Genomic DNA, 25,673 nt, shown 5'->3' with positions numbered 1-25,673 from the left:
ACAACGGCAGAATCAGATAGGTGACAATGCGTATCCTATTACGGAGTGCAGCTTAACATCGAGGAAGAGAAGCGTATACTTTTTATTTACCGCAAAATCAATTTCGAGATTGATCGATACAAAACACATGATTGCTTTTGAAGTGCATATATTTGAGCAACAACCTCTAATTAAAACGTCAAGCGCAAATTAAGTAGGTTTAAGTCGAGAGATATTTCAATTACTGATATAATGAATCAAAACAAAATGCATGCTTTCATAAACAAACTTGCAACAAACTTTTTAAGGTGGTGCCAATTTACGGCGAAGAAGTGTTGAGGCCCCGTCATTTTGTTTTATTTTAGACGTTTGGGCTCTGTAGGCAATTTTGTTGAGGAGTGCAAAAGAAGATTTTGCAGTATAGGTTCAGATTAAGAAGGATGCTTTCGGATAAATCTGTTCTACTATTCTTCGTGGGCGTGATCTCACTGGTTGAAGTATCATTCCAGCAAAATGGTAGGCCACAGCATAATATTGTTCTGATCTGCGCTAAAACTACCACTTTTGTGCGATTTTTTCACATGGCATGCTTGTAAATGTTTTGCGAATATTGGTACTAGCAACCCCAGTTAATCAACCAAACCCGGTCAACGCAGTCTTTGTCAGTTAGGAAATTTGGGTCAAATTCGCATATTATAAGCTTCAGTTTAGCTTACTAAAAACCTTAAAGTTAAAGTATGGCAAGTGCATATCGAAAAATGTTGTTGTTGTTGACAGATTATGACAACATTGCTAACTGCTATTTCGATCCAGCCGCTAGCAGTTGCTTCGTGTTGTCTGTGGTTTATCCCATTCCGGGGTTACCAACTGGAGTGAACGAAGATTCGGTGTACATGTATGGAGTTTCTGTTCACAAGGACCAAAAATCAAGTAAGTTTACATAGGTTAATTGTGCAGCAGGGTTGCGTAAAAATAAAAATAGCTTGGACTCGTGAGAGTCCGAACCTATGACGTCATAATGAAACAGAAAAAAAAGAAACTGATTTGTGATGGAAGAAAGGTCTTTATCGATATAGTCAGGGTTGCCATACCGTCCTTATTTCTAAGATTTGCCCTTATTTTGAAGGTCCGTGTCTTAGAAAATATCTTTGTCCTTTTTTCTAAGAAATGTCCTTATTTTCACTTGCGTCCTTAGTTTCGTCTTATTTTTAGGGTAGAGGTTCGTATTTTGGGCATTTTGACACCTTTAGCATACCATTTTGTACCAAAGAGATACAAAAGTTGAGAACATGCAAATAGTATCTCGTTTTTTCATTTTTGGGACATTGATTGCCTTCTCCTGTTGTGCACTGCTTAAGGTAGTATTCTTCTTTTGTTTCCTGTTCGTCCTTAATTTTTGAGTCCAGACCGATGGCAACCCTGGATATAGTGTTGGCTACATTCAAAGTCTGTATGTTCACAATAGGCTATATGTGGTTCTTAACTGATGTAATAAGAGAAACTATTTCACAGAGAGATTTTTTAAAACCAAATTTAAAACCTGTTTCAAATAAATAACTTATTTGCGCTCATGTTTTTAATGAAAAAAAAAACAAATGTTCCAACAACAACGCCTGCATATATGCGTGACGTATTAAGGTTATGCGCTATTTTTTGAATATATACCACGTGCACAACAAGATTAGAAGTTATTATTTCCGGTATGGCATATATTTGAATAATCACTAAACTAGTTCTTGTTTTTTGATTGAAAAAGCAAACTTTTGGGTAAAAGCAAAAGTAAAGCCCGGTTTCGTGAGAAAACTCACAAATAATTCGGTGACGTTCGTATCGAGCATAGGTCCCGGGTTCGGCGCATCCCTGCATCCCGCATCCCCTAATTCGTCCTTTTTTATCAGAAAACTTGATTGATTGTTGCAAATCACACGATGAGCGAGTAATACGCGTTTCAAGACTGTTTGCCATAAATTGAAGCTTTCTTGCCTGGCTTATTTAAATAAAGCGAACAGGTTTTAGTTTTACTAAGTTATACGTTAATCCAATTGAAACGTGGTAAAGTAATATAAGAATGTCTCACTTAGTTTATTATAAAAACAGGATATAGTTTGACACACTGAAGGTTCACTTTAGGCCTATTTATATTTTTCTCCACGAGCTTTCGCAAACATAAGCTTGCTTCTTCAGGTGTACTGCGAAATTGCAAAAAAAGCTCGTGTAGAAAAATATAAATAAAGTTAACCTTCAGAATGCCAAACTAATTCCTGTTTTTTCTTTTATTTTAATATTTGGTTAACACGGTTCAGACAACATCAGCTTAGTTTATTATGTCACTTTAGCACTGTTACAGAAACAATTTATTAAACCACCTTTTAAAACACAGACAGTTCATCATAATAGTTACTTCACAAAGCGATGTTATTCCAGTTTTTTCAGTTATGCAACGGCACGAAGAGCGAATGCTATGGCAAATCAACATACCAAGTGCTAACACAGATAACTCACTACACTGTACTTCATCGTGTAAATTGCGATCTCGCAGAAAAAAGTGGTTCTATGAACGTTTAAATATGGAAATTTATTTCGAGGTGTTTGTAAGCGGTTTTTGGGGCGTAAAACAACAAAATTTTTGGACTCTTTTTCTCAACGCAATTCTAAATAAGGTTTAAGGTTAAGTTTTAGCGTATCAAACTACAGTAAGAATACAATCAAACGCCAATCTTCGTCTATTATTATGAAGCATAGCTACGAGGCCCCACTAACTGTTACGCAACAGAGCCCCGCAATATAAGTAGGCTCTGAATGGTGGGAGACGTAGATCCATTTCATGAGAAAATGAAACCTTTACAAATTCGGAAAGAACTTCGGCAAAAACACGTCTTCACTATTTTTTATGAAAGAATAGTGAGCTTATATACTTTTATCCATCTTGTTAAGGTTGTTCAATCAAGTTCAAGAAAATAAAGGTTGGTAAAAACAATCGCGAGCCTAGCATACCAAAATCAACCCTGAACGGTTTCACTCTTGAAGAACTTCGAAGTCATTTATCAGGCTTATGCACTGCGACAACATGCTGTTTGACAAGAAGAGCACAAAAAGTCAATTGCTTAATGACAGGTGAGAATCGGCAAGCCAGCTTTTTAAATCATCGAAATAGACGTGCAGGTGTAGGCTATATATATCACGGTTCCCAACGACATAAAAAAAACATTGAAGTCAGCTGCGTTTGAAATGCTTAAAAAGACAAATAAAAAATGTGAACATGCATTTTCTAACAAAAACGTTTCTTTTCTAAGGCCCATGCATTCAATATGCACCCATACTTTTGAGCGTGTCATTTATTTAATAATTTGATGACATATTTTGAAAAAATGCCGGATATCCTGCAATGCAAACTGTATTTTTAGCAACAGGTTGCCAATGGATAACTGAGAAGTATTCATCCGTTGGCAGTAGTTCTACTCGAACTATCGTATCTACATCATCGCCTTTAACAGAAACTTCACCAGGTAATGCGTGTTGCCTTAAAAACAACAGCGAAACATTCATTCAATCTATTTTTTGTCTTCTATTATGTGGGGGACGAAAAAATTGTGCTGACGCAAGTGGTCGAAAACCTTTTAATGGTTATTGACAACAATTTCCACAAATTGGACGGGCAAATGTGACAAGGCCTCGAGGGCAATAATATATTTATACCACCTAAATCATCAGCCTTCAAGTCTCAACAGTATAACTATAATAATTGTACAATTATAAAACTGTTTTTACAGACAACCGAACGTCTCTTCATCCTTTTGCAATGTCGTCACCTCGAATGAGAACAGGAACTGCGACATTTAGGACTCAAACAACAGCAGCGGGTAAGGCGTGAAACGAAGCCTAACAAGCACATTGTATATGTTTAATGTATATGCGTAAGATCTAGTTAAACTATTCATTATTTTTTCGAAACCGAGATGTGAAAAGGTTCATTCTTAACGGCATATTAAACGACAAACTTCCAAAGCAAACAGGAATTTTTTTAACCAATCACGTGACTTTTTACGAGAGGGTTCTCCATAAGATTTGCGAGTGATATATACATATACAGCTACTATATACGTACGCAACCAAAAAAATATGCTTCTTATAAACTGTAAGCCTCTTTTTCGTAACCAATTATATTAGAGCTTATTATTGAACGTGGCTATAGTATAGACTATAGACCTACGAGTCATAATAGCATAGAAAACATGAGGTGAATTTCTAAAATATTTTTAACTAACTTAGGCCTTTAAAGCTTTATTAATGTTTTTTTTTTGTTTCAAGATCCCGTTTTAGGAACGCAGTTGTTTTTTCCTATTACATCGGACAGGAAATCTCAGACGTCGTCTTCTTCGTTTGTAAGCAACTCCCCGCAAAGTAAAAAAAAACTTTTACAAGTTGTTTCAGATGAACAAAAATATTTTCTACGCCTGTTAATGAATCGGTTGCGTCTGTTTCACCAGCAAAAATTGTATAATACGCGACATATAGAAAACAGTTTGTCTCTGATAAACACTAACTCAAATTTTAACTAAGTCTTTATGTAATCTTAACCCAGCTCAAATTTTAATCGAAGTGAAGCAAAATCAGAGTAAAAAGTAGCCTTTTGCCTAATCTTTCGCTTAGCACATCATCTGCCACCTCTAATTCCTTACCGCTGAAATGTAGTTCCTTTAGGCTTATCATTTGCTTAAAGCAAAGTCAATGCGTATAGAGTATAGACTATAACGCTGAACAAACAACTTCTCGATATTAATGTTTTCTTCCTTTAGCTACGGCTGAAGAAACGGTGTTGCAGAAAATCAACAAGTTTGAGCCTGGCTGTCCATGTTGCAACGTTCCTCATTCCGGCAAGGAAAGCTGCATCGATAGAAAGCGTATCAGTTTGATATCGAATTTAGATTTGTTGGAAAACAACTTGTTTGACAAAGCTTCGCAACTCGACGTCTCTGCCAACGTAACAACACATACCAAAAATATCGAAACAGCGATGATACGTGAAAGAGTTTCTGATGTTCCGCCAGTAATTTCGTTTGAGTTCAGCAAATTTACAGTTAATTACAATCTATCCGATTACCGCGCGGAAAACGATACTGATGCTAACTCCAGCATCATGATTGTCTCCACCCAGTTTCTCCTGCATCGAGAAGTAACCACAGTATTGAAATCAGAAAGATCTGCCAAAAAATGGAACGGCCTAGAGCAACATTTTTTACCATCAGAGAGCATACCGTACATGAGCATTTCAGGGTATGATGGGCGGGAAAAAATAAAGCTGAACGGAAGCGTCGTGTTTCAGCTGAATCAACCTTACGAGGAGGCGGTTGAGAACGAAATTCTTTCCTTTGTTTACAAGAACAAGATGAAAAAGACCGTTTACGTAAAAACTATCGCTGCTGTCTGCAACTTTGTAGATACACAAAAGCAGACGTTTTCCTCGAATGGTTGTGAAAGCATAAATGAAAAGAAATTCGGGCCGGTCACTTGCAAATGTAACCATACAACCGTGTTTGCCATTCTGCTATCGGTGCAAGCGATAGTCGTACCGTATGGAGTTAAGGTAAAGTTTTGAAACAGCTTGCAAAGATGTAACAAAAAATAATTTATAGTTTTGTACCTTATTTACAAATGTAACAACCTAATTGTTGTTGCTTATAGTTACAAATGTATATGCGTTTCTATCAACTAAACATCCAGCAGACTAACATAACCCAATAACTTAAATGATAAAAATTCTGCCTACTTACCACGACGCATTTTTTTGTAGATTTGTTCCTACGCAACCGAAACTTTGTCGGTAGTAAGCCTGGCTTCAATATTAGCAGTTCTGTCTCACAACCGTGTAAAGATAAATAGCGACAGAACATCGTTACAGATCAACTTTTCCGTTTCACTGCTAGTTTTACATGTTCTTAACCTATGTCACGACGTGGCTGTTGAAGTCGACAATTTATGCGTGATGCTTGCTATCTCAGTGCACTACTTTTTGCTGTCAACAGGTAGGCTACGCACGATCTTTTCATCTGCATTAATTTTTCACACACTAGAACTCTAGAAGTAGAACACAAACGTTTTGTTAAAAAAATCTAAGTTATTCATAGTTCCAACTAAGGTCGTTTAGTTCAAAAGCAATGCTTCTACTTCTCTGACTAGCCTACCTCACCATTATTAATTAGGCCTATCTTGCTAACTCCTTAAATGTTTGAAGTCTGTTTTCCCGATTTAATGTTAACCGAACTTGGCATTTTACACTTAATAACTAAACTTAACCCGAATTATAAAAATAGTTATTTTCAGTTTTACATTCCCAGTAATGTGGATGCTTGCCGAAGGCCTACGTCTGCTGCTGAAAACGTCGCACAAGGTTTTGTCTTACAGCACCCTAGACCCGCGCAAAGTGCTGATGACTTATTGCTTTCTCGGTTGGGGAATCCCGGCCATCATAGTTCTGGCTTCGTCGACTTTTGGCATTGTTTCTAACACTTACCTGAAACCGTGCTATCTCCATCTGAGAGCACAAGAATATAAGAAACAGCCGGATTTTAACCACGATGTTGTTTCATGGGTGCGTAAATATGATGTTTGCTGGCTGGATCCAACAACGGTTTTGTTTCTCAGCTCCGTCATTATTCCCATTGGAATAACTTTATCTCTCAACATCGCAATAGCAATCAAGGTAACGTTTAAAATCAAAATAGCCTACAATATCTATGGTAAAAGACTTTTCTCTTATTTGTGTTTTCAATAGGTAACCGTTTCCTTGAATGCCGTTAAAAAGCGTTCAAAGGAGCTACAAAACAAGACAAACCGACATAACAACGCCGAAACTAAAAATAAGACTTCGGAAAACTTCATATCTACAGTAAAGGCACTGATGACTCTTCTTACAATATTAGGTGCTCCTTGGGCCATAGGTTTTGTAACAGGTGAGCATATATTGTTTTACGATTAAACATAAAAATCACAAATCTTATGGTGTATGGAAATAAAGGCACTAATCAAGCACACTTTGATATACAGGACTAACGAATTATGAAGCATCAGTAGTAATGATGTACCTTAATGCGATCGTTAATGGACTACAAGGAGTTTTCGTCTTTGTACTTTGTTATCCTCACAACCTTAAAAAGATAAAATCAAAAGACAGAAAAACGATGACAACGTCTCCACACAAAACGTTCGCCAACCAGTCTTCCAACAAGACCCAATCGTCTCAGTTGTCAACCAAAACAGACCGACGTTGAGTGCATAACTTCCAATCCCAGTGACGTTCCGCTGAGTCACTTGTCTGTGCTAGTTCAGTATTACTTACCAATATCGCTGTTGTTTAGCAACCGTGCAATAGAATACAAAAATTACTGAAATAAACATAAAAAGCGACGGTTACTTGGTGAAAATTTTATTTTAAAACCTTTCAAGAATATGATAAACTGATACAATCGCACGTGTTAACACCGCAGACTACGGGGACAAATGTATGGAAAATACATGTGTTACTGTATTTGTATATACAATAGCATATTTCATGTCGCATCGTGTGCTATTACAATAATCTGCCCGGCAGTGAGCACAACGACCAAAAAATAAAAACAAAATATTAATAAGAATAATGTAATGTCTACACAAAACGTACAATAGTAGCCTCTATAGCGCTGTTAATCGACAAAACCGAAGAATAATTCCAAAAACGTGAGTAAAACGCAACAGAAATACAAACGGTGGCCACGATTTAAATTGTTTAAGTACTTAGATGAAGTTAGTGCTGTCAACACTGTTTTATGAAAAAAGCACCGCGACATTTGACGTAAAAAGAATGATGAAGAGCACCAAATGAAATATAAAAAGTAAGAAAACAGATTGTGCAGTATTTCATTCAACCAATATGCAAGAACTGCAATAAAAACAGACACGAAAAAACATTAAAAATAACAACAGGTAGTGCGGACTTGAGGAAAAGTGCTTACTTCTGTTTCTTTTTCGGCGAGAGCCAGAGTCCTACTTTGGTCGACTTTGATTTTCCAGATTTTAGTTTCTTCTTCTTTCCTTTCTTATCTTCGGCATTTACAGCAGATTTGCCCCCATCCGCTTCATCGTACCCAGCTATGGAATTCTTCTTCGATGGGTCTTCGTTTTCCAGGGATTCGGTCAACGATGTTGTGCTATCTGTGGAAGGAACCAACCCATTCTCCTTAGAGTGAACGGGAGAAATGGTGCTGGTGGTTGAAGTGGGACTTGTTGCAAATGAGTTGGCTTTTGGCTGCAAGTCTTTATTACGATTTGAAGAAAGAGGGGCAGGCTGGTTCCTCGAAGAACGATCACCGAAGTCAGTAGAATTTTCATGCCTTATCCATTCCTTGTTTAGTTTTATGGACTCGTTTATCCTAGCTCCTACATCGCTACCTGATGGGGATATGACTGGCTCCTTTGGAGCTTGAGCAGGATTTGGAGTTATAGCGCGACGCATCCTCAAAGCAGGAGGAGAATTTGGGTCTTCAGGGAGGACCTGACCGGAAGAATTGGCTCGGCGCCGAATCTGTCTTACAGAGATCTGTGGGTGTCTTCCTCCACGACCACTGGCAGGTTGTGAAGTAGTTGGAGGAATTGATTTTTGTGGATGTCCAGAAGATACTGAATGTTGTTTGTCTGAAAGAAGATGCCCATAACGACCTACACGATCAGTTGCGGAGAGGGCACTCGAAGAAAGAGACTGCATGCTTCCGCTGGGCTTGGAATCTATGTGAGAATTAGTGTACAAATAAAAAACTTGTCGGCAATAGCCAAAAACTGATATACAACTTTTAACCTGATAATGTAAGTGAAATACACTAAGCATTAAACATACTGATTTGTACAATCACCACCGTTGTTACCATAAATTTTAGTTAATTGTTAACACCATCATAAATTTTAATCTAATGCAGTAACACCTTTGGTGACAGCAGGCTATATATTATGCATGACTTGCCAAATGGTAGCTACCATACAATTTATGATGACTAATATTATCTAATTTACAACTACTCTAAATGAAACAGTATTTAAGACAGAACAGTTCACATTACTTGTGAATGTAAATACAGATTTTTAAATGTATGCCTAATCGTCTACATTAGCACACATTATGAGTATGAAGAAGGTTATTTTGCACAGCAAATGCAGTCAAGAACTTTTTTATGACAGTTTGAAGTACAAAAGTGCTGAGACGCTTTAAGAACTTTTGTCATTGTCGTACACAATCTTGGTAACACCTCGCACGAAAATTGAGCAATACCATCAAAATGGTTTCCTTGGAATTGCACCCATGCAAAGTTTACGCACATACTCATTTGACAAAGTTCTAATTTTGATAACGATTCATAGTCAGCTGTAGAAAATACAATTTAGAACTAAACCAGTTAAAAAGAGTTGCCATAAAAAAAATTACACTCATGGGTGCAATAACGTGGTTACCAATCAAAATATGTTATTAGTAAATGACAAACTTCAAGCAGAATTTCGGCATCAAAACCGTAACATGAAAAGCGTTAAACACATGAAACACCAGCGATAATGCATAGTATAAAGTTTATGCTATAAACGATTACACATTCTACCATTTAAACGTATAACAACTACATACAAGTAGGTTTAGCATCAGTAGCTAAGAGCCCAAGATCAGTGAGTGAAAGTTATCCAGAAAGTTCATTTTTATGTGAAAGACTACCACAAGCTTGATTAGTAAAAAAAAATCAGTTATAAACCAGTTGAGGTGATAAGCGTGCACATGAGCAGATGAAGCAATCTTGTGTGATGTCTATGCATGCAAATTACCATGGTAATGAGGAATTTGATGACACAAGCAGATTACTCATGCTCCGACTCCGATTGCCGCCCATGTGAGGTTCTAGAATTTTTGGGAACATCACGATAATCAACTTAAATTGTACACGTCTTTGACAACGTTCCGTTTGCGTTGCCGAAACGTCACACATAGTATGTGTTTAAGTACATAACATTATTTTCAGTTATTACAATATCATACATAAATATGTGAGAAATAAATCAAATCATTCATTCAATCACCGTACTAGCAGGTTGTTAGGAAAGGGTAAGTACTTCAGACTACTCGTAATCATAAATCAAGCAGTTTTTATTCAAGTGCATGCATATTGCATATACTGTACCAATAAAGAATACCCCTTTGCATGTTATTAACAAGACAAATTAACACAACATTAACAAGAGAAATTGATGCTTTAATAATCATATCAACCTGAATATTATTCATCTGCTAAGCAATTGAATAGCCCATCATGCCAATTGCTGAGAACATTTGTAGTTAATAAAGCTACCAATAAAAAATTTTCACAAACAGTACCTTAAGATCAGCCCATTCAAGCATAAAATAACATTAAATGAGTAATAAGGTAAAAAATATCTCATTTAAGCAAAACCAGTCTTAATAAAAAATCCCATGTTGCTGAGCCATCCAGACATTGGTTTATCAGTTGCACAATTACTAGAGGATGTTTTAAGACGAACTCAAACCAGATGTTACCAACCTTGCACTTCCACACGAATTTAGTCAATAAGCATTTACGAAAGCAATGACTGTTTACCACACCAAAAGCAGTAAAGTTGACAGCAACTTAAAATAGCGGTGAAAACAGGTCTAATTCTAAATGAAAGCATTAACGCAAGATATAAATCTGCCAAAATCTTAGCATGTCCCATTAAAACCATGAACAATTAATAGAAAATGCTATACAGGGTCATAAAACACCCACTGTTTCGGTTTTGCTTAATCAACAAGTTTTCAACATCAGATGCAACTCAGCATGCAAAATCGCAAAGCATTTTCATTTCTATGCCTATTTGACCAAGTAGATTAGGTTATAGAATCTTACCTATTTCAGGCACGGTGCCATCTCCTTTTTTGAGTACAAGTCGAACTGATGTACCACCTTGCTTTATTAGGTTTATTGCTTGAGAATGTGGAATATCAATGGTGCTATGCCCATTTATTTCTATTAGTATGTCCCCAACCTACATTAGATACAAATGTGTGTGTTTTTGTTTGATTTTTTCAAGAAATATTCAACATAATACACCACCGAGTTTTAAAGAGCCAATACACAATGAAGGAAAAAAAAATTTATTTCTGAAAATTTGCCAACATTATCGCAGTTGTAGGTATTATTAACTTCTCATAAAAACTTAACACCCAACAAGTAAATTTCTTACCCTGATGTCACTGCAATCAGCAGCCGGGCCATCTCTGGCCACACGGAGAACATAGAGAGGCATGTTGTATTCACGTCCACCCCTAATACTTATTCCAAAACCTTTTTGAGATCTTTGGAGTTGTATGACCGTGTAATCTCTGTAATAAATGGAGTCATTTGAAGTTAGTGGACGTTTTTTAGTGCTCTCCTTCATAATACCTCAATACCAGTAAAGAGCAATTGACAACAAACTCTTTAATGCCAATCTTTTCTAAATTCTTAAATAGAGAATCTTTTACTAATAATGAATTATTAACTAGCCCTAGTTTACTATCACTTAGTTAATCAGGACTGACACCAACCGCTTTTCCTGCTGCATGCCAGTTTCCGATTCTTCCTCTGCATCGAGCGGGAGAACCCGGAGAGCAATTGCAAATCCGGAATCTTTTATGAGATTGACAATTTGTCCATGATGCAAGTGCGTGATGTCGACATTATTGACAGCAAGAATCCTGTCTCCGACTCTTAAATGTTCACATCGTGCTGCGGGTGAGCCGTCAATTATTCGACCGATCTTGTGTGGGGCTTGGAAGCTTCCGTCTGTTAAGTTTTAAGCTCTTGTAAGATGACGCATATCTACCGACTAACATCTTATTCGTAGTTAGTATACCATTTATTGGTTATTGCTAAACTACTGCACTATACGCTACATTACGGCAGTAACTTGTACTATATTCGTTTTCTTAGTTAGAATTTTATAATTTTGTTCCATTTGTTCAGAAACATTCCCTACATTGTTTGTCAAGAGTGATTAATTATTATTACCTGATGTTTTCACCGAGGAAATTATAACAAAACCGAACCCTTCATGCTCACGACGATGAATGACAATATCAAAAATTCGGCTGCTGTTGACTGGGACAGGTCCACCCGGGCCCCTACTACTTGGTCTTGAGTTAATCTGTCGAGACATTGGGCCCCTGGATGGCCGATTCATCATTTCTAGTGAAAGAAAAAGCCAGAAGAAAGAATTTGTAAGAAAATCATTTTTGTATTTTAAAAACGCTGCAAACGTTGTGTAAAATGAACTTCCCAGCTATAAATAAGCCAGGGCGAGCTTACTATCAACAATGCAACATACTACAATGGACGAAAAAGAAATAACTTACGAGTAGCGCCTACTCTTCTCCGAATACCAAGCTTTACCACTGCATTACGTGCAGCGTTGCCCATCAATGCTATAACCTAAGAGCGCAAAAAAAAATAGTTACAAGGTGGCGATCTTAATGTGAAAAAGAGATGAGCGATATTCGACCTGGTTGTGGCCCATTCTTGTCACTTTCTGCCCATCCACAGTGAGCAGTTCGTCTCCTGTCCGTAGCGTCCCCTCCTTGTCTGCCGCGCCTTTGGCAACAATGGCCCCGATGGTAACCTGATTATTTTTCATAAAGTTTAATTTACTGTTTTTATATTTTGTTTCTATTTTCTGTAATGAGGTGTGAGCTTTGAAAGTTACTGGATTCAAAGATTTGCAAGCATCTATTGTATTATGTTCTGTTACAACCGCTTCGCACACTTTTTTAAAATAACAGATGGTATTTAAACTGTCTAACCGTTTCGTCTTGTGCGTTTCCTCCTAAAATTCGAAAACCAAACCCTGACTCTTCCCTTCTGAGCACAACCATCAAGTCAACGTAATTGTCCTGAGGTGGGAAATTCGAATAGGGATCATGGTATAAACTCCTGGAAGGTTAAAAACTTAAAATATTAAATTTTATTCAACAATCAAGAAACTATTGCTCAAAAAGAACAGAGAATATAAAACAAATAAAATAGCATTATGCTTAAGTTGTCTTAGATGAGAATATATATGTGTAGAAGGGACTCACTGTCCCCCATATGGTTGGTAGTTTGAAGAAGTTGGTGGCATAACGTGGTCTGGTCTGTCCATATTTGCTGCAACTAACATGCCATTTGGCAATTAATGAAATTGCAACATGTGTGACAACATTTGACCTATTACACCATTGCAAACAGCTACTATCAATAACTTGAACTTACATTAAATATTTACAGAGCAAAAGTTATGTAGTTGTATTGTTACCTGCATGTTTGATTCTGTATTCGTTCAGAAGTGCGTTTACAGGGTGGGTTGACACAGGTGGCCCCAAAGTGCTGCCAGGTGGAGCCGATACAACAGAGCCATTCTCACTACCTAGGCCTGGTTCTGTTTGTGAACGCTGCAACAAACATGATTAAAATTTCAATCAAAGTTATAAACTTATTAATACCACGAGGTAGGAAGGTTCTGTGACATATCAATAGTAATGAAACTCAATAACTACAAAGCAAACATGCAAAGGACATTGAAGTATCACAGATTTTCAAAAGCGGCTTTAAACCAATCACAACAGGCATTTACAACAAGAAACAAAACTCGTTTGTCTATTAATAAAACGAGATTGTCGTGCTTGTTCAGCGATACGTAATACACAGAATAGTGGCTGTGCACAGGCCAGTTTTGCATATCCAATTTGAATGCAAGCAATTCACCATGCAGATATGCAAAATTGAGAAAGTGTTGATAAAATTATGAAAATTTCATTAACATTAATATGCTTTTGACGAGTTTTGATAAAATGATCATCATATACTTAACCAATCAAGCTTTGAGTTCGGATTATCAACTAATATAAGTATTCACTACAGTCATTGAACAAAAAGCCTGAAGTAGCTTAAAAGTATTTCTTGGGATCACTTCTGAATAAGCAAAAGTGTTCACAGTTTGCACTTTCAGTTATCATCATCACACAATTGTAACAAATACAAGCGCAAGGCGTATTGATACCAGTGCTTGGCACACATAGAAGCAAGCGTAGCAGTTTGTTCATGTCAAGCTGTCTTACCATAGCATCCTTTGCAAAAACCAGTAAAAAGTAAACTTTATGACAACAATGGGATTATGATTACAGGCTTTGATATATTTGATTATAACGTAAAAAATTCAACAGATTTTATACAATACTGGAAAGAATCAGCAAACTAAGTTAAATAGTAAATAAACTGACAATATGCACATGAACATTTTCTACGGAAGCACAAATCAATAAAGGAAATTTAAACAAAGAATTCATTCAATTACATTCAAGTTTAAAAAAGAAAAAACTCACTAACCTTCATCCTCCCTCTATACCCAGGTGCATGGGACGTGTATGGGTAGGCTTGTTGGGGTAGTGATACGTGGTGGGACCCATTCACGTAATTCTGTCTGGCCCCAATGCTTGTAGGTTGGTCGTATATCATCACAGGACCACGTTGTATGACAAAAATGGCTGCAGAGTTCCCAGGACAGTCTTTAAGGATCTGCACCACATTGTTGTGAGGCATGTTCTGGACAGCGGTGCCATTTATCTCAAGAAGAATATCACCTTCCTAATGGGTGGATAATATGGGGTTAATCACTAGACTGAGAACATATCAAATAAAACTGATGTTATTAACCTATGTATATATTTTGCTTCATAACATTATCGACTTTTTAAACGCTTGAATATGTGAATGTGTTAGAGCAGGGTTGGCCAAACTTTTTTCACTGAGGTTTATGTGCTAAAAAGTAAACCAGTGTTTGGGCCACTCATTATCTGTGACGATAGCTGCTTTACCAACAACGCAATAAATATCGTAAAGACCATGAACAAAGGCATTGGCGGCAAAGTTAATTCCTAATTGAAGATGTTAAATAATAGGCTGAGAAAAATATCGTCCTGAGCAATAAAAACTCAAACAACTGTAGCGACTCGCTTGCTCTGCAACTTTAACAGGTACCACAAACGCAAAGTTTACGCCGCCCAGCGCTATATAAAACAAAAAAGCCATAGACGAACTAATCTAATAATTTCATTGCAAAATGGGCGGATAAAGATTGGCAATATTTCAACATTCTTCGTAGGAGCAGTGATGCGAAGGACGTCACATAAATGCTTGTCAGTCATTCTGGTTCTCAATATACTTTGACTAAGAATTATATAACAGTGAAGATTTTTGCTTTATGGACGTGCATTGTAAAAGTTCCTTTGGTTCTGCCGTATTTGATGTAACACATAACAGCAGTTAACTGCAGCGTACGGGCACTACAGGGTCTCGTTATAAGTGGGACCATAAGAAACTACAGCAGTGCAAAGTTTTTGTGATACATAATATTTTTTAAATTTCTACGCAATATCTGTTCAATAACGTACCGTAACTTAGGTCATTTTACAATGAACATATGCAAGTTAATAATTACCACTAAATGCTTCGAAAAATAATTTGCTCCTGAATAGTTTAAAGTTAAACAGTTTCATGTTATTGTTTATGTTTTACCATATTGAATGAAAGTTTTTTAGACAAGTTCCTATGTTTGTTTTGTATTTCATTATCTTTAGTACGAAGTTACGCGTGAGCTAGATGATGGCCGCGGGCCAATAATAAACAGGTGTCGGGCCGTAGTTTGGACACCCCTGTGTTAGAGCATTTGCTTAATATAGTAATACCAATTTCAGCAACATAACAGCATGCAATATATGCAAAATATATTAGACTTGTACGCTGGAAGCAATTTTTCACAGCAAACATGAAAAAACTTGCCATCAGTTCGTGGCAGCGCGGCGCATCGAGGATCTGTTTGACTCTCTGTCCTTGCGGACTATCGGCGATTGTAAATCCAAAACCTTGGTCTCCTTTTTCGATTATAACTTGCATGACAAGTGGGGCTGGTAGATTCCCGAGGCTACCAGACCTACTCAAAAGTTAAAGCAGTTATGCTACAGGTTTTCTGACAAGTCTATAGAAGAAAATTTTTTAGAACAATCAAGCATTTGTATAAGAGTTTTATATACGTGTAGATTATGCTAAATCCTTTTCGCGTGTGTTTCTTATGAGAAGCAAACAACTTTCACCTTGCGTATATGTTGTTGTGCGGTATGTAGTTGCTTGTTGGCGCAGTATCATCGTAGTAGCCAGCTTCATAATTCTGATTGGATATGTCTGGCATTGATTTTGATGGACAGCTGAAATTAGAATTTGCTTTGTCCACACCGGGATAGTAACCATCTAAAAGCAAGCGAAAATGTTTTTAAAACTAAGTTTTTATAGTTTAATGTTGGAGTTCATTAATTTAATTAGCCTGCTGTTACTAAACATGTGTGCAATCGTGTTGGAAACACTCTCCAGTCCAAAGCGTTGAACTCAATAAGCCACAAGAGACTAAAATCCTTAAAAGCTTAATGCTATTTATTTTACAAACGTGTCTGGCCAATCAATACATTGCAAAGCAAACATGACACCAACTTGGCATAGATAAAGTTTACAAAGCCACAGCATGCGCATGTATTCTGTTTGAAAGTAGCAATGCAAAACTGTCTCTGCACGAATAAGACCAACAGAGCAATTAACATGGCAGAGCCAATTCACACCTTCGTTCTGTTCCAACTGGCTGTTCAGCATCTGCAGTTGCCTTTCAAACTCTTCCACAGGTTTGTCATCTGGTCCGATAGCGTAAGTTGTGACAATGTTGGTGCTGGGATCGTCGGAATCAACCAACAAAGGGTATCCCCTAAAATGTTTTGTAAGGTTTATTGCACTTTACAATGCAGCGGATTTTGCTAAATCATTTATGAAAACGGTTAAAACACTAACAACAAAGATAATATCCTGCAATAATGACAGACTTTGACCAGAAGCACAAGATCATTAAATGCATGAACAAATACAAAGGCGGTTGTTATCTGTTGAAATGGCTGCATGAGCAATCATTAAAGTTACTATTGTGTACACGATGTATCCACCTGCATAGCTGCAAAGTGACAATTTGGCCGACTGGGATTGCCTGAAAGAGTTTGACAACGTCTGGATGCGTCCATCCAAGCACACAGGTGTCGTTCACTTTCACGATTACATCACCTGTGAAAATATTTAACTATGCTTAAGAAAAAACAAAGGTATTGATGTTTAAGGAGCTAGAAATAATAAAAAACAACGTCAATTTAAGGCCAGAAAAAAACCATTAGAAATTTTAAACCTTGTTCGATATTTCCCGTTCTGGCTGCAGGTCCGTCAGGGACAACGCTTTTGATTTGCAGGAATTCCTCAGGGTCATCTCCACCCACTATGGTGAAGCCAAAACCCCTTGAGCTTTTCTCTATGGGCACGTGATGGGAGACTCCATTGAGTTCATTTGGGTCGTTTGTAAAGTCAAATTTGTTTGGAATTTCATCTTTTCCATCTGTAAAATAAAACATAAAATTGAAAAACATTTTACTACAAAATTTCATTCAAACATTTGACTAATCAGGAATTCAAAAAATCTGAATCAACTCAAAAGTAACAGTATTTCAATTTGATACAATGCAAAAAAGCAACTGCTGCTTTCTTGTTTAGCCTACACTATTTATTGCTGAAATGGATTACCTGATGTTTCATTTTGGCTGATTTGAGTATTGTTGTCAGAATGGACAGCATTATGTTCGTCACTAGATTGTTTCTCTGGAGGAAGATTGCCTTTTGCTTCAAGCACAGGATTAGGAAACTGGGTTTTCTTTTCAATGTGGCTGAAAAAATCAACAATTGGACGTTTACCGCATACATTTGAAGTAATGTTTTTGAAAAAAATGCACTTGAGACATTGTGCTTAGTTTTGGATTTAGCAAACGATATGTCTATGAAAATAGATGGAGGCATGCTTAACACAAGGCAGTGATGCAAGCGTCGCTGTGACAAGTTAACGAACGTACTAAGCACAATTCCTCTGTGGCTGATTAAATCTTTAGCATCATTTTAGATGCCAATCATCTGAAATCAGCTTTGGCTGTAAATGAGATAAACAGCTACTTGCAGAACAAACTGCATCGTTACAAGTCTATAAATTTGACCCAGCGGTTTATGAAAAATACACATTTAATTTAACATACATTTTTGAAGGATAGAGTACCGTGGTACTAGTTTTATTAAAAAATCAAGATGTAAGGTGAAATTGCTTTAATCCTAACAACTCCGCATAACATTATTCCGCAAAGTAACAGATATAAATTTGAGGTAGACATTCTAGCTAAACAAAAAAACAAATTTGAATACATACTCGACATAGTAAGTTCCAAATTGTGAGTCATCGATCTTCTCCCAACCGTAAGGTAATTCTATAAACACAGATCAAGGTAATAGACAATGTCATAATTAAGCTCAATGAGACAATACATAGATATAGCCTATTGCAAAGCCAGATATAGTTTTCAAGTTTCAAGTGACATTAAAACCAACTTGTCTATCAAATATAAGAAAAGTGATGACGGAAATGATAAAATTATCATACCATCGTCATCACATTCTTCTAGTTTCTTACGTGATGAGCCATCAAGGCGAGGATCTAACCATGAAGTCTTCTTTCCAATATGGCTAAACATGGCAAAAATATGTTCAATATGTTATAGTACGCTTCAAACACCAACCTACATTGCAAAAGAAAATATTTTCGAGTCATACAGCTAACATAACAAAATTGTTAAAGATAGTTTAATGATACTGTTGCACTGTAGATTGATAACAAGGTATGCAATGTTGATGATTTCTATTTGCTTTACTAATTCACTTTGTAAATATTCTAATCATTTCCTATATTTTGTTATGCAATAAAAATATTATTGTTATGCAAAAAATATATATTTAACATAAGTTAACATATAAAAATATAAGTTTAACATAAAAAGGAACAACTTACGTTCTCTGATAAATTGAAAGCATTTTACATTACAAGTTACAGACAATTACAATGCAACTGATGATTGCTTGTTTATATTATCGAAACTTGGGTCATTCGTTTTGTTTATAGAAAAGCTATTCTTAGAGTCACTTAATGCAAAGATATGGATAATTGAAGGCAATTTTTTAGATAGGTTTACAAAGTACAGCGTAATTTGTCTGGTATCCTAACATCAGGCAGAGCACCAAAGATAACAGTAACAAGCTAGATATACAAGCTACCAAGTCGACCAAATATTCACACAACCAAATGTAAATGGCAGGAAATACTTGAGATGCCACGAAACCAAAGCGAATATTACTGGTCCAACAACGTATCCTATATCACACGCACTCTGTTCATCCATGTCTTAACAAAACTGAGACAAGTTTAGTCGAAAAAAAGTAAATTTTAAAGCTGCATTTGTCTTGTTGTACTAGTTTGTCTGGGTCTACTGTTACCTTTGGTTACCACTGCTAAGTAGACACTGTCTAGACCAACCTTGGGAGGTGAAAGAGTGCTACAGTAACTCTGCTAACCTGTTTTGAAAAGTAACAAAAGCCTAAGGAATGCCATAATAATAACACAGCAAGAATCCGCTGGAACCACAGAACATAACAACTTGCCTTTTACTATTACTGTACTAGAATGCTGTCTAAGCTAAAGATATCAAACCATGGCACTACAAACTGTAATAATAACAGGATACAACAAAAGAATTTTCTACTTAATGACCCCTAATCTCTGAGGGTGAACTGAGGTGTAAATAAGATCAGGTTTTAAAAGCAGTGCAAACAATTCAATTAGGGACTCCACCAAACAATGAATCACAAATGGGATAATTAAATGAGACTATTGTCCAAACAAACAAAGCCATTGTTTGCAAGGACAAGGGGCGTCTCATCTGGAGTAAATGCCACAAATAGTTTTTCTGTTCATTCAATGGATTATGTTTCTAATTGGCTGTCTGTGTAGTAATTTATTGTGTCTTTCTGCAAGTGGCCTCCTGCAACTGTGATAATAGTTACATGCCATTGTTTTAAAGGTAATTAATTATTATCAATACACAGTTAATTATCATCCCTATGGGAACCACTATTACGGAATTGTTTTTCCAACTAAACTTCCTTATATTTTATAACATATTTAAATTTTTCACTAATTCTAAAATATAATTTATTACGAATTGTAGTATATTTTACATGGTTTATAATGATTCAGTTAAAAGTATATATACCTGGCAAACAATATCGAAAAACATAAATATGTGGCATTTATAAACCTGCGTTATCCAGTTATTGTGAGGTGTTATCCAGTCTACAAAGGTCATAAATCCTCAAATATCTGCAACTTAATATTAAAGATGACTTACTCTATGAAATAAAAGTCTCCAGACTCTGTTTGTGCCATCTCCCATCCTTCTGGGAGAGGACCAAGGACTTTTTCAGAGTGCATCAGCGATTCCTGCATCCCCGCTTCTTTTTTCGAGGAGTCTTTGTCTAAAATATTTATCATCTTTTATTCACTGGTCAGTGTAAAATATACTATTTTGCACAACGTTAACTCGACAACAGGAAAACTTATAAATAATGCATAATTTGCATCATAACCATCAATAAGTCATAAATAATAATTTTGTAAGTGCAATAATAGAATAAAAAAAATAAGCAAATCCCTCAAACTGCTACAGGTTGCCTAAATGCCAACTATTTAGAGAGAAAAATGTGACTTTTAATTAAAATTAAGCTTTCTGTTCTGCCACAGAACTTTCTACGACACATCGCATAACATGTACCTTAAACAGAGTACAACAAAATATTAAACCCAACTTGAGTGCTATAACAGCAAATAAATTAATTTAGTAAAGAAACAGTACAATCTAGCAGTACAGCATCAGACAATCTAAAAACCAGCAACCTAGAACCCTTCTTTCACCGCTTACACAGACTTCGACCAGCAGCTCTTTAATTAAATTAAGAACCAAGTTAAGCACATATTTGAGCAAGTTCTAAATAAATAAATACCTGTGGTGGCATCCCCATTGGGAGTTGATGGCGTTGAACTATCTTTTGTTGTGACAGAGAGAGATTTATTTTCTTCTGCTTCTTGAGGAAAGAAATTATTCCTTCTTGGAGACGAAACTGTATGAAATGTCATTATCAAAACAAAATCTAGTACTTTCCTACAACTGAAATATTAGCGGTGACAAGAAAACTGCTTAATAGCTGTAAGTCTAACAAAATTGTTTCTGTCTGTCTTCAAATCTGATAAGAATGGTATAGAAAGGAAAGAGTCAACATAGCCTATCAGCTCATAACAAAAAATCCTAGACAAATGAGAGCTTCTTCATTTACATGGCGCTGAGTAATATTTGAATAAAAGCAGAGGAGAATGGACCATATCAATGAGAGAGATGAGCTCATTATGACATCATGCGTTTCACTAAAGCTCCCAGACTCATGGCTGACTGAGGTAATGAGTAAACAATTTAGACAAGAATTAAAACAGATAGAAATTGTTCAGTGATGACTAATGTAACATCATGGCAATTATTGTTACCCCGGCAACTTTATATACTTTCTATGATAATAAAAGCAGTATTTTGGCATCTGATTTTAAATTTGTGGCATGAACAGCAAATAATATAATAATAAACCACTTTGGAAATCGTTCGACACCACATCTGCGCACATTGAATCTAGATAAGCAAAATATCACAGCAACGCTTTAAAACTCTACCAGAACTCAAACATGACGTAAAGAAGGTTCCTACTCACCAGAAGGAGAGGTCTGTTGTTCAATATTTGAACGATTTCGTTTCCTTTTCCCATCAGAAGAAGGATGAAGTCCTGGCAAGTCATTGGCAGAGTTAGACCTTCGAACCATCGGTGGTGACAACGGGACTGGTGGTGGCTTAGGAGTGCCGTAATAATTTCCTTTAAATAATTGGTACGTTTTCTATGAAATGTCTAACGTAACTTTACAGTCGATGCCAAAACAAAGGTTGTATAATCTATTCCACCATTTTATGAATCTTTTCTTGGATAAGCGTCGTGAAAAATGACATTCAAAGATTTACACAGTAACAGGTACCTTCATAAATACCACTTTCTAACAAAGCTCCAGATTTTTCCAGTTCTTGAAACTGTTCCACTGTTAGAAACGTGTAATCAACGCCGTCTATTTCTCCGACTCGTAACTTTCTTGTAGTGCCTAACAACCATAAACATATTTAAGGTATATTATCTCCATATATACAGTGGCAATTGAACCAGCAAAAGAATTATTATCTAAAAATTATTGTGAAGCAAAATTAATCCTTGGTTATGTTAAATGGTAGGCTACTATACAGAAACAATGCTCCATGAGTGGACAGATTTCACAAATAATAATAGGTCTAAAAACAGCAACTAAAATAGGTTTGCATTTACTAAATACTGGTACCATTATAAAATCATAACCATAGTGTTAGGCAAGACCACCAGTGAACGCAAGCGAAACGAGTTGTAAAAACAAGATAAAACCAATTAAAATTCCCAGCGTACATGGCAATGTTCTTAAATAGAGGTTGTCGCGAATTGCTGCTTGCAACTGATGATCAACGGTTCCCTTATTAAATCTTTGGCTTAGGTAAAGCTTCAAGTCTTTGACCAAAGTTTGACCTAAACAAATAGAAGTTAGAGTAAACAAAGCCTCAAATATTAGTCTCAACCACAGAGATAAAACATTTCAGCTGCTATGTACACAATATCTAGCAGCCAGTGCTGGTGAGCAAATAGATCAAATAAAGGTGGTTTTGTTCAATAGGAAGAGAGCGTTTAAGTACCTCGTTTGTGAATTATTTAATTATATATATATACCTGATCTTTATGGTTTTAGAACATTTTTGTCTGAAAATTTTTTGCAGATCTATTTACTGGTAAACTGTTAATTTCCTTATGAAAAAGTGGTACCAGTAACTACTGGTTTATCTGTTTTCGTCTTAATGTTGCTTAATTTCTGCTTTCCTTTCCAACTAGAACATCTGAAATAACCCACTCTGACTTAAGGCAGTAATATATACTGTTAAAAACATGCACACAATAAATTATTTAAATATATATCAATTTTGAAATCATCAATTATAAATAACAAGTCAGCAGTGAAGTGACTGCAAGTGTAAGTGAATAATAGAAATATTTTAAACTCAATTAGACAATATTAAATGTTGCAACCACTAGCCTACCACATTTGTTAACAAAATAGATAACCGCCGACATTCACCACCAATAATTAATAATTACAAACGGCGCACTGACTGTTTAAAACAATTCATTTACTTTAATTGGCTACAGAAACTGGGTTAGTGTCGATTTCATGACGGTTAAGGTGTGCTACTCCACACCACTTCACCAAGTGTGGTGAGTGATCATTAGACAGCCTGACATTTGTCTGGCACTTCATGTGAAATGAAGCAGAAAATGTAAAGCGTTTTAAAGGTATTTCTTCAATCAAAAGTCGTCGATGCTTGTATAAGCTTACCTTCTTTAACGGTTTTAAATCGGACTGGATCCCTGGCTTGCTTGATTAAATTGTTAAGGTCATACAGAGTGAGTCCAACAACAGATTGGTCGTTTACTTCAAGAAGTATTTCTCCATCTTGAATTTTTCCACTTAAATATAGTAAAATAGCGTTAGAAAACTTATCCGAATCGCAATGAGAACCAGTGAAACATGACTCTTGGGTTTTATCAACAACGCTGGTAATGCGCTATGCAAGCATATTAACACAACAATAAAACCACAAATTATGACGCTTTCAAGAGCAATTAGCACGAAAGGTTTTGTAGCATTAAATCTCTCACAACACTGAAAATCTACAAACATATATATACTACGCAACAGTAAACAATCTGGACATAAAATAATTAAGATGGTGGCAAAGTGATTGATAAAATATTTGTATACGGGCTGTCATGGGAACTATTTCTACACTAAAATAAATCTACGCATACCTTTAACTAGACCTACCAAATTGTATATATGCATGTAAAACAGGAAACAATGAGCTTAGAAAACCAAACTTCAAAATAATATATTTAGTTTTCACATATGTGACATGGCCTGGTTACTGCAACAAGGATATCCTAATATCGCCTTACAGGAAATTAATGAAGTTAGAAAATAATCGAGGCGCAAAAACTAAACCACAAGTCCACAATAGGTACAAGTCTCAAACAAATGAACAAACATACTACTCATTTACTAGACTAAGCAAACTGTGATTTGGATGAAAAAATAAAGCACTAACCGTTAATTTTTAGCAAGCTTATTGCACACACCTGTGATATATGACTTTCTCTTGTTTGACTGAGCCGAAGTAAGGAAATTTAATCTCCTCCGCGCCACCTTTGATAACGAGATTAAGTTGTCCTGACTTGTTTCGACTGACTACACTTTCATGGACTCGATCAGACCAATGCTTGTGTTTCTTATTAGAGGACATTATACATTACAAACTTTACGTTTGAAACACATATTCAAAACACTATCCTATAAAATAAAAAAAATTTAAATCACATTTTAGTTATCAAACACAATCTGCAATTTTTTGCCTATAAAAATATATCAATCTAATAACCTGTGTGTTTAATTCAATGTTTAACAAAAGAAAAGTATGTATGTATGCACTGGGCATAGGTAAGTTTAGAAGCACAATGCTGAATTGAAGGTATCGTATTTCATTACGTAAAGTAATGACAGTATTTATCCCTCTGACAGACTGTATTCTATGCAGTGTCATCTGTGGGCCATAAAAAATTAAATGTATTTTCACCATTCCACCGTAGACATAATTTGTGGAAATTGCTAACCTGGTATATCTTACGGCTACATTAATTAATGTTGAGAAATGCTTTCTTGGGGTATACATATATGCTATCATGTTGAGAGTTAAAGAGATCCTAAATTTAGCACCAATTTATTTTAGGCTGTCACTATTTCACCAGTAAAATTGTACGTTCAAAGCTATTTTTTATAGTTTCATGTTTTAAAACTTAAATGGTATAACATAGTAACCTAGACCTTACCTAAATCTTCCTTCTGATCTAAATCTAAAGTAGTACTTCAAGTGAAACTTAGTGACCATAGCAGTAGTCCAGATGAACTTATTTAGTTTGGAGGCATCAATCATGCTGCTATGTTATTACAGATAGGCAGTTAGGTCAGAAGAATTGATCATAAAAAGTTGATTTTGGTTTTTTAGTGTTAAACTGAACTTATATAGATTAAGTATTAAGATGAGAAGATGAATTTCAAAGGCTAGGTTTACGACTTCATTTAACTATGCTAAAACTTTCAAGAACATAAAACTCTGAAAAATAGCTTCAAAATAGCTAACGCTTATGCTTTCCTATGAAATAGTGACAATATTATAAGATTTGGAGCAGAATTCATGACGTTCAGTGCGAAGTTTCCAGAATAATTAGTTGATAGTTTTATATCTCCTGATATAATCCAGCAAAATAAAATCCAAATTTGCCTCACATTACTGTATACAATAGTATGATACTTGTTTAAATAAAGTACGCCTAAGTTTGCACTTGCACTGCTCCATATTGAATAAACAAAGTTTTTAAATATTTGTAATGACAATAGCAGATTACAAAAACACAGACACAGTATATATAGTAAGTTACAAAAATACAATGGTGTAT

General features: G+C 35.9%; 2 protein-coding genes across 4 annotated transcripts; one reads left to right on the top strand and one right to left on the bottom strand.

The window, feature by feature from the left end:
• The first annotated feature begins 281 nt into the window (after nucleotides 1–281).
• LOC143470237 (adhesion G-protein coupled receptor G7-like) lies at nucleotides 282–7,394 on the top strand. The gene is made up of 11 exons (XM_076968238.1): nucleotides 282–495; nucleotides 757–909; nucleotides 2,914–3,093; nucleotides 3,384–3,485; nucleotides 3,750–3,839; nucleotides 4,288–4,380; nucleotides 4,776–5,563; nucleotides 5,771–6,002; nucleotides 6,315–6,679; nucleotides 6,752–6,929; nucleotides 7,024–7,394. Exons 1-11 carry the CDS (start codon nucleotides 420–422, stop codon nucleotides 7,245–7,247), a joined length of 2,481 nt encoding a protein of 826 aa, XP_076824353.1. The 5' UTR covers nucleotides 282–419; the 3' UTR covers nucleotides 7,248–7,394.
• On the bottom strand, nucleotides 7,382–24,506 carry LOC143470236 (membrane-associated guanylate kinase, WW and PDZ domain-containing protein 2-like). 3 transcript variants are annotated; one of them, XM_076968237.1, is made up of 27 exons: nucleotides 24,300–24,506; nucleotides 23,500–23,630; nucleotides 22,524–22,640; nucleotides 22,072–22,191; nucleotides 21,756–21,914; nucleotides 21,003–21,119; nucleotides 20,351–20,477; nucleotides 18,553–18,635; nucleotides 18,322–18,379; nucleotides 17,655–17,794; nucleotides 17,266–17,469; nucleotides 17,033–17,147; nucleotides 16,661–16,800; nucleotides 16,145–16,298; nucleotides 15,830–15,984; nucleotides 14,382–14,635; nucleotides 13,312–13,447; nucleotides 13,097–13,169; nucleotides 12,821–12,950; nucleotides 12,523–12,639; nucleotides 12,377–12,452; nucleotides 12,033–12,209; nucleotides 11,570–11,807; nucleotides 11,227–11,365; nucleotides 10,890–11,028; nucleotides 9,814–9,886; nucleotides 8,596–8,736 (listed from the first exon to the last, which is right to left on the bottom strand). In XM_076968237.1, coding segments are annotated over exons 1-27 (3,537 nt in total). In that variant the 5' UTR covers nucleotides 24,464–24,506; the 3' UTR covers nucleotides 8,596–8,735. The 3 variants fall into 3 exon arrangements, with proteins under 3 accessions (XP_076824350.1, XP_076824351.1, XP_076824352.1); XM_076968235.1 differs by lacking the exon at nucleotides 9,814–9,886 and having other exon boundaries at nucleotides 7,382–8,736; XM_076968236.1 differs by lacking the exon at nucleotides 9,814–9,886 and having other exon boundaries at nucleotides 7,382–8,736; nucleotides 18,583–18,635.
• Nucleotides 24,507–25,673: the final 1,167 nt, after the last annotated feature.

Source organism: Clavelina lepadiformis, chromosome 9 (assembly GCF_947623445.1).
Source record: "Clavelina lepadiformis chromosome 9, kaClaLepa1.1, whole genome shotgun sequence".
Lineage (NCBI taxonomy): Eukaryota > Metazoa > Chordata > Ascidiacea > Aplousobranchia > Clavelinidae > Clavelina > Clavelina lepadiformis.
This window is presented reverse-complemented; position numbering and strand designations above follow the sequence as displayed.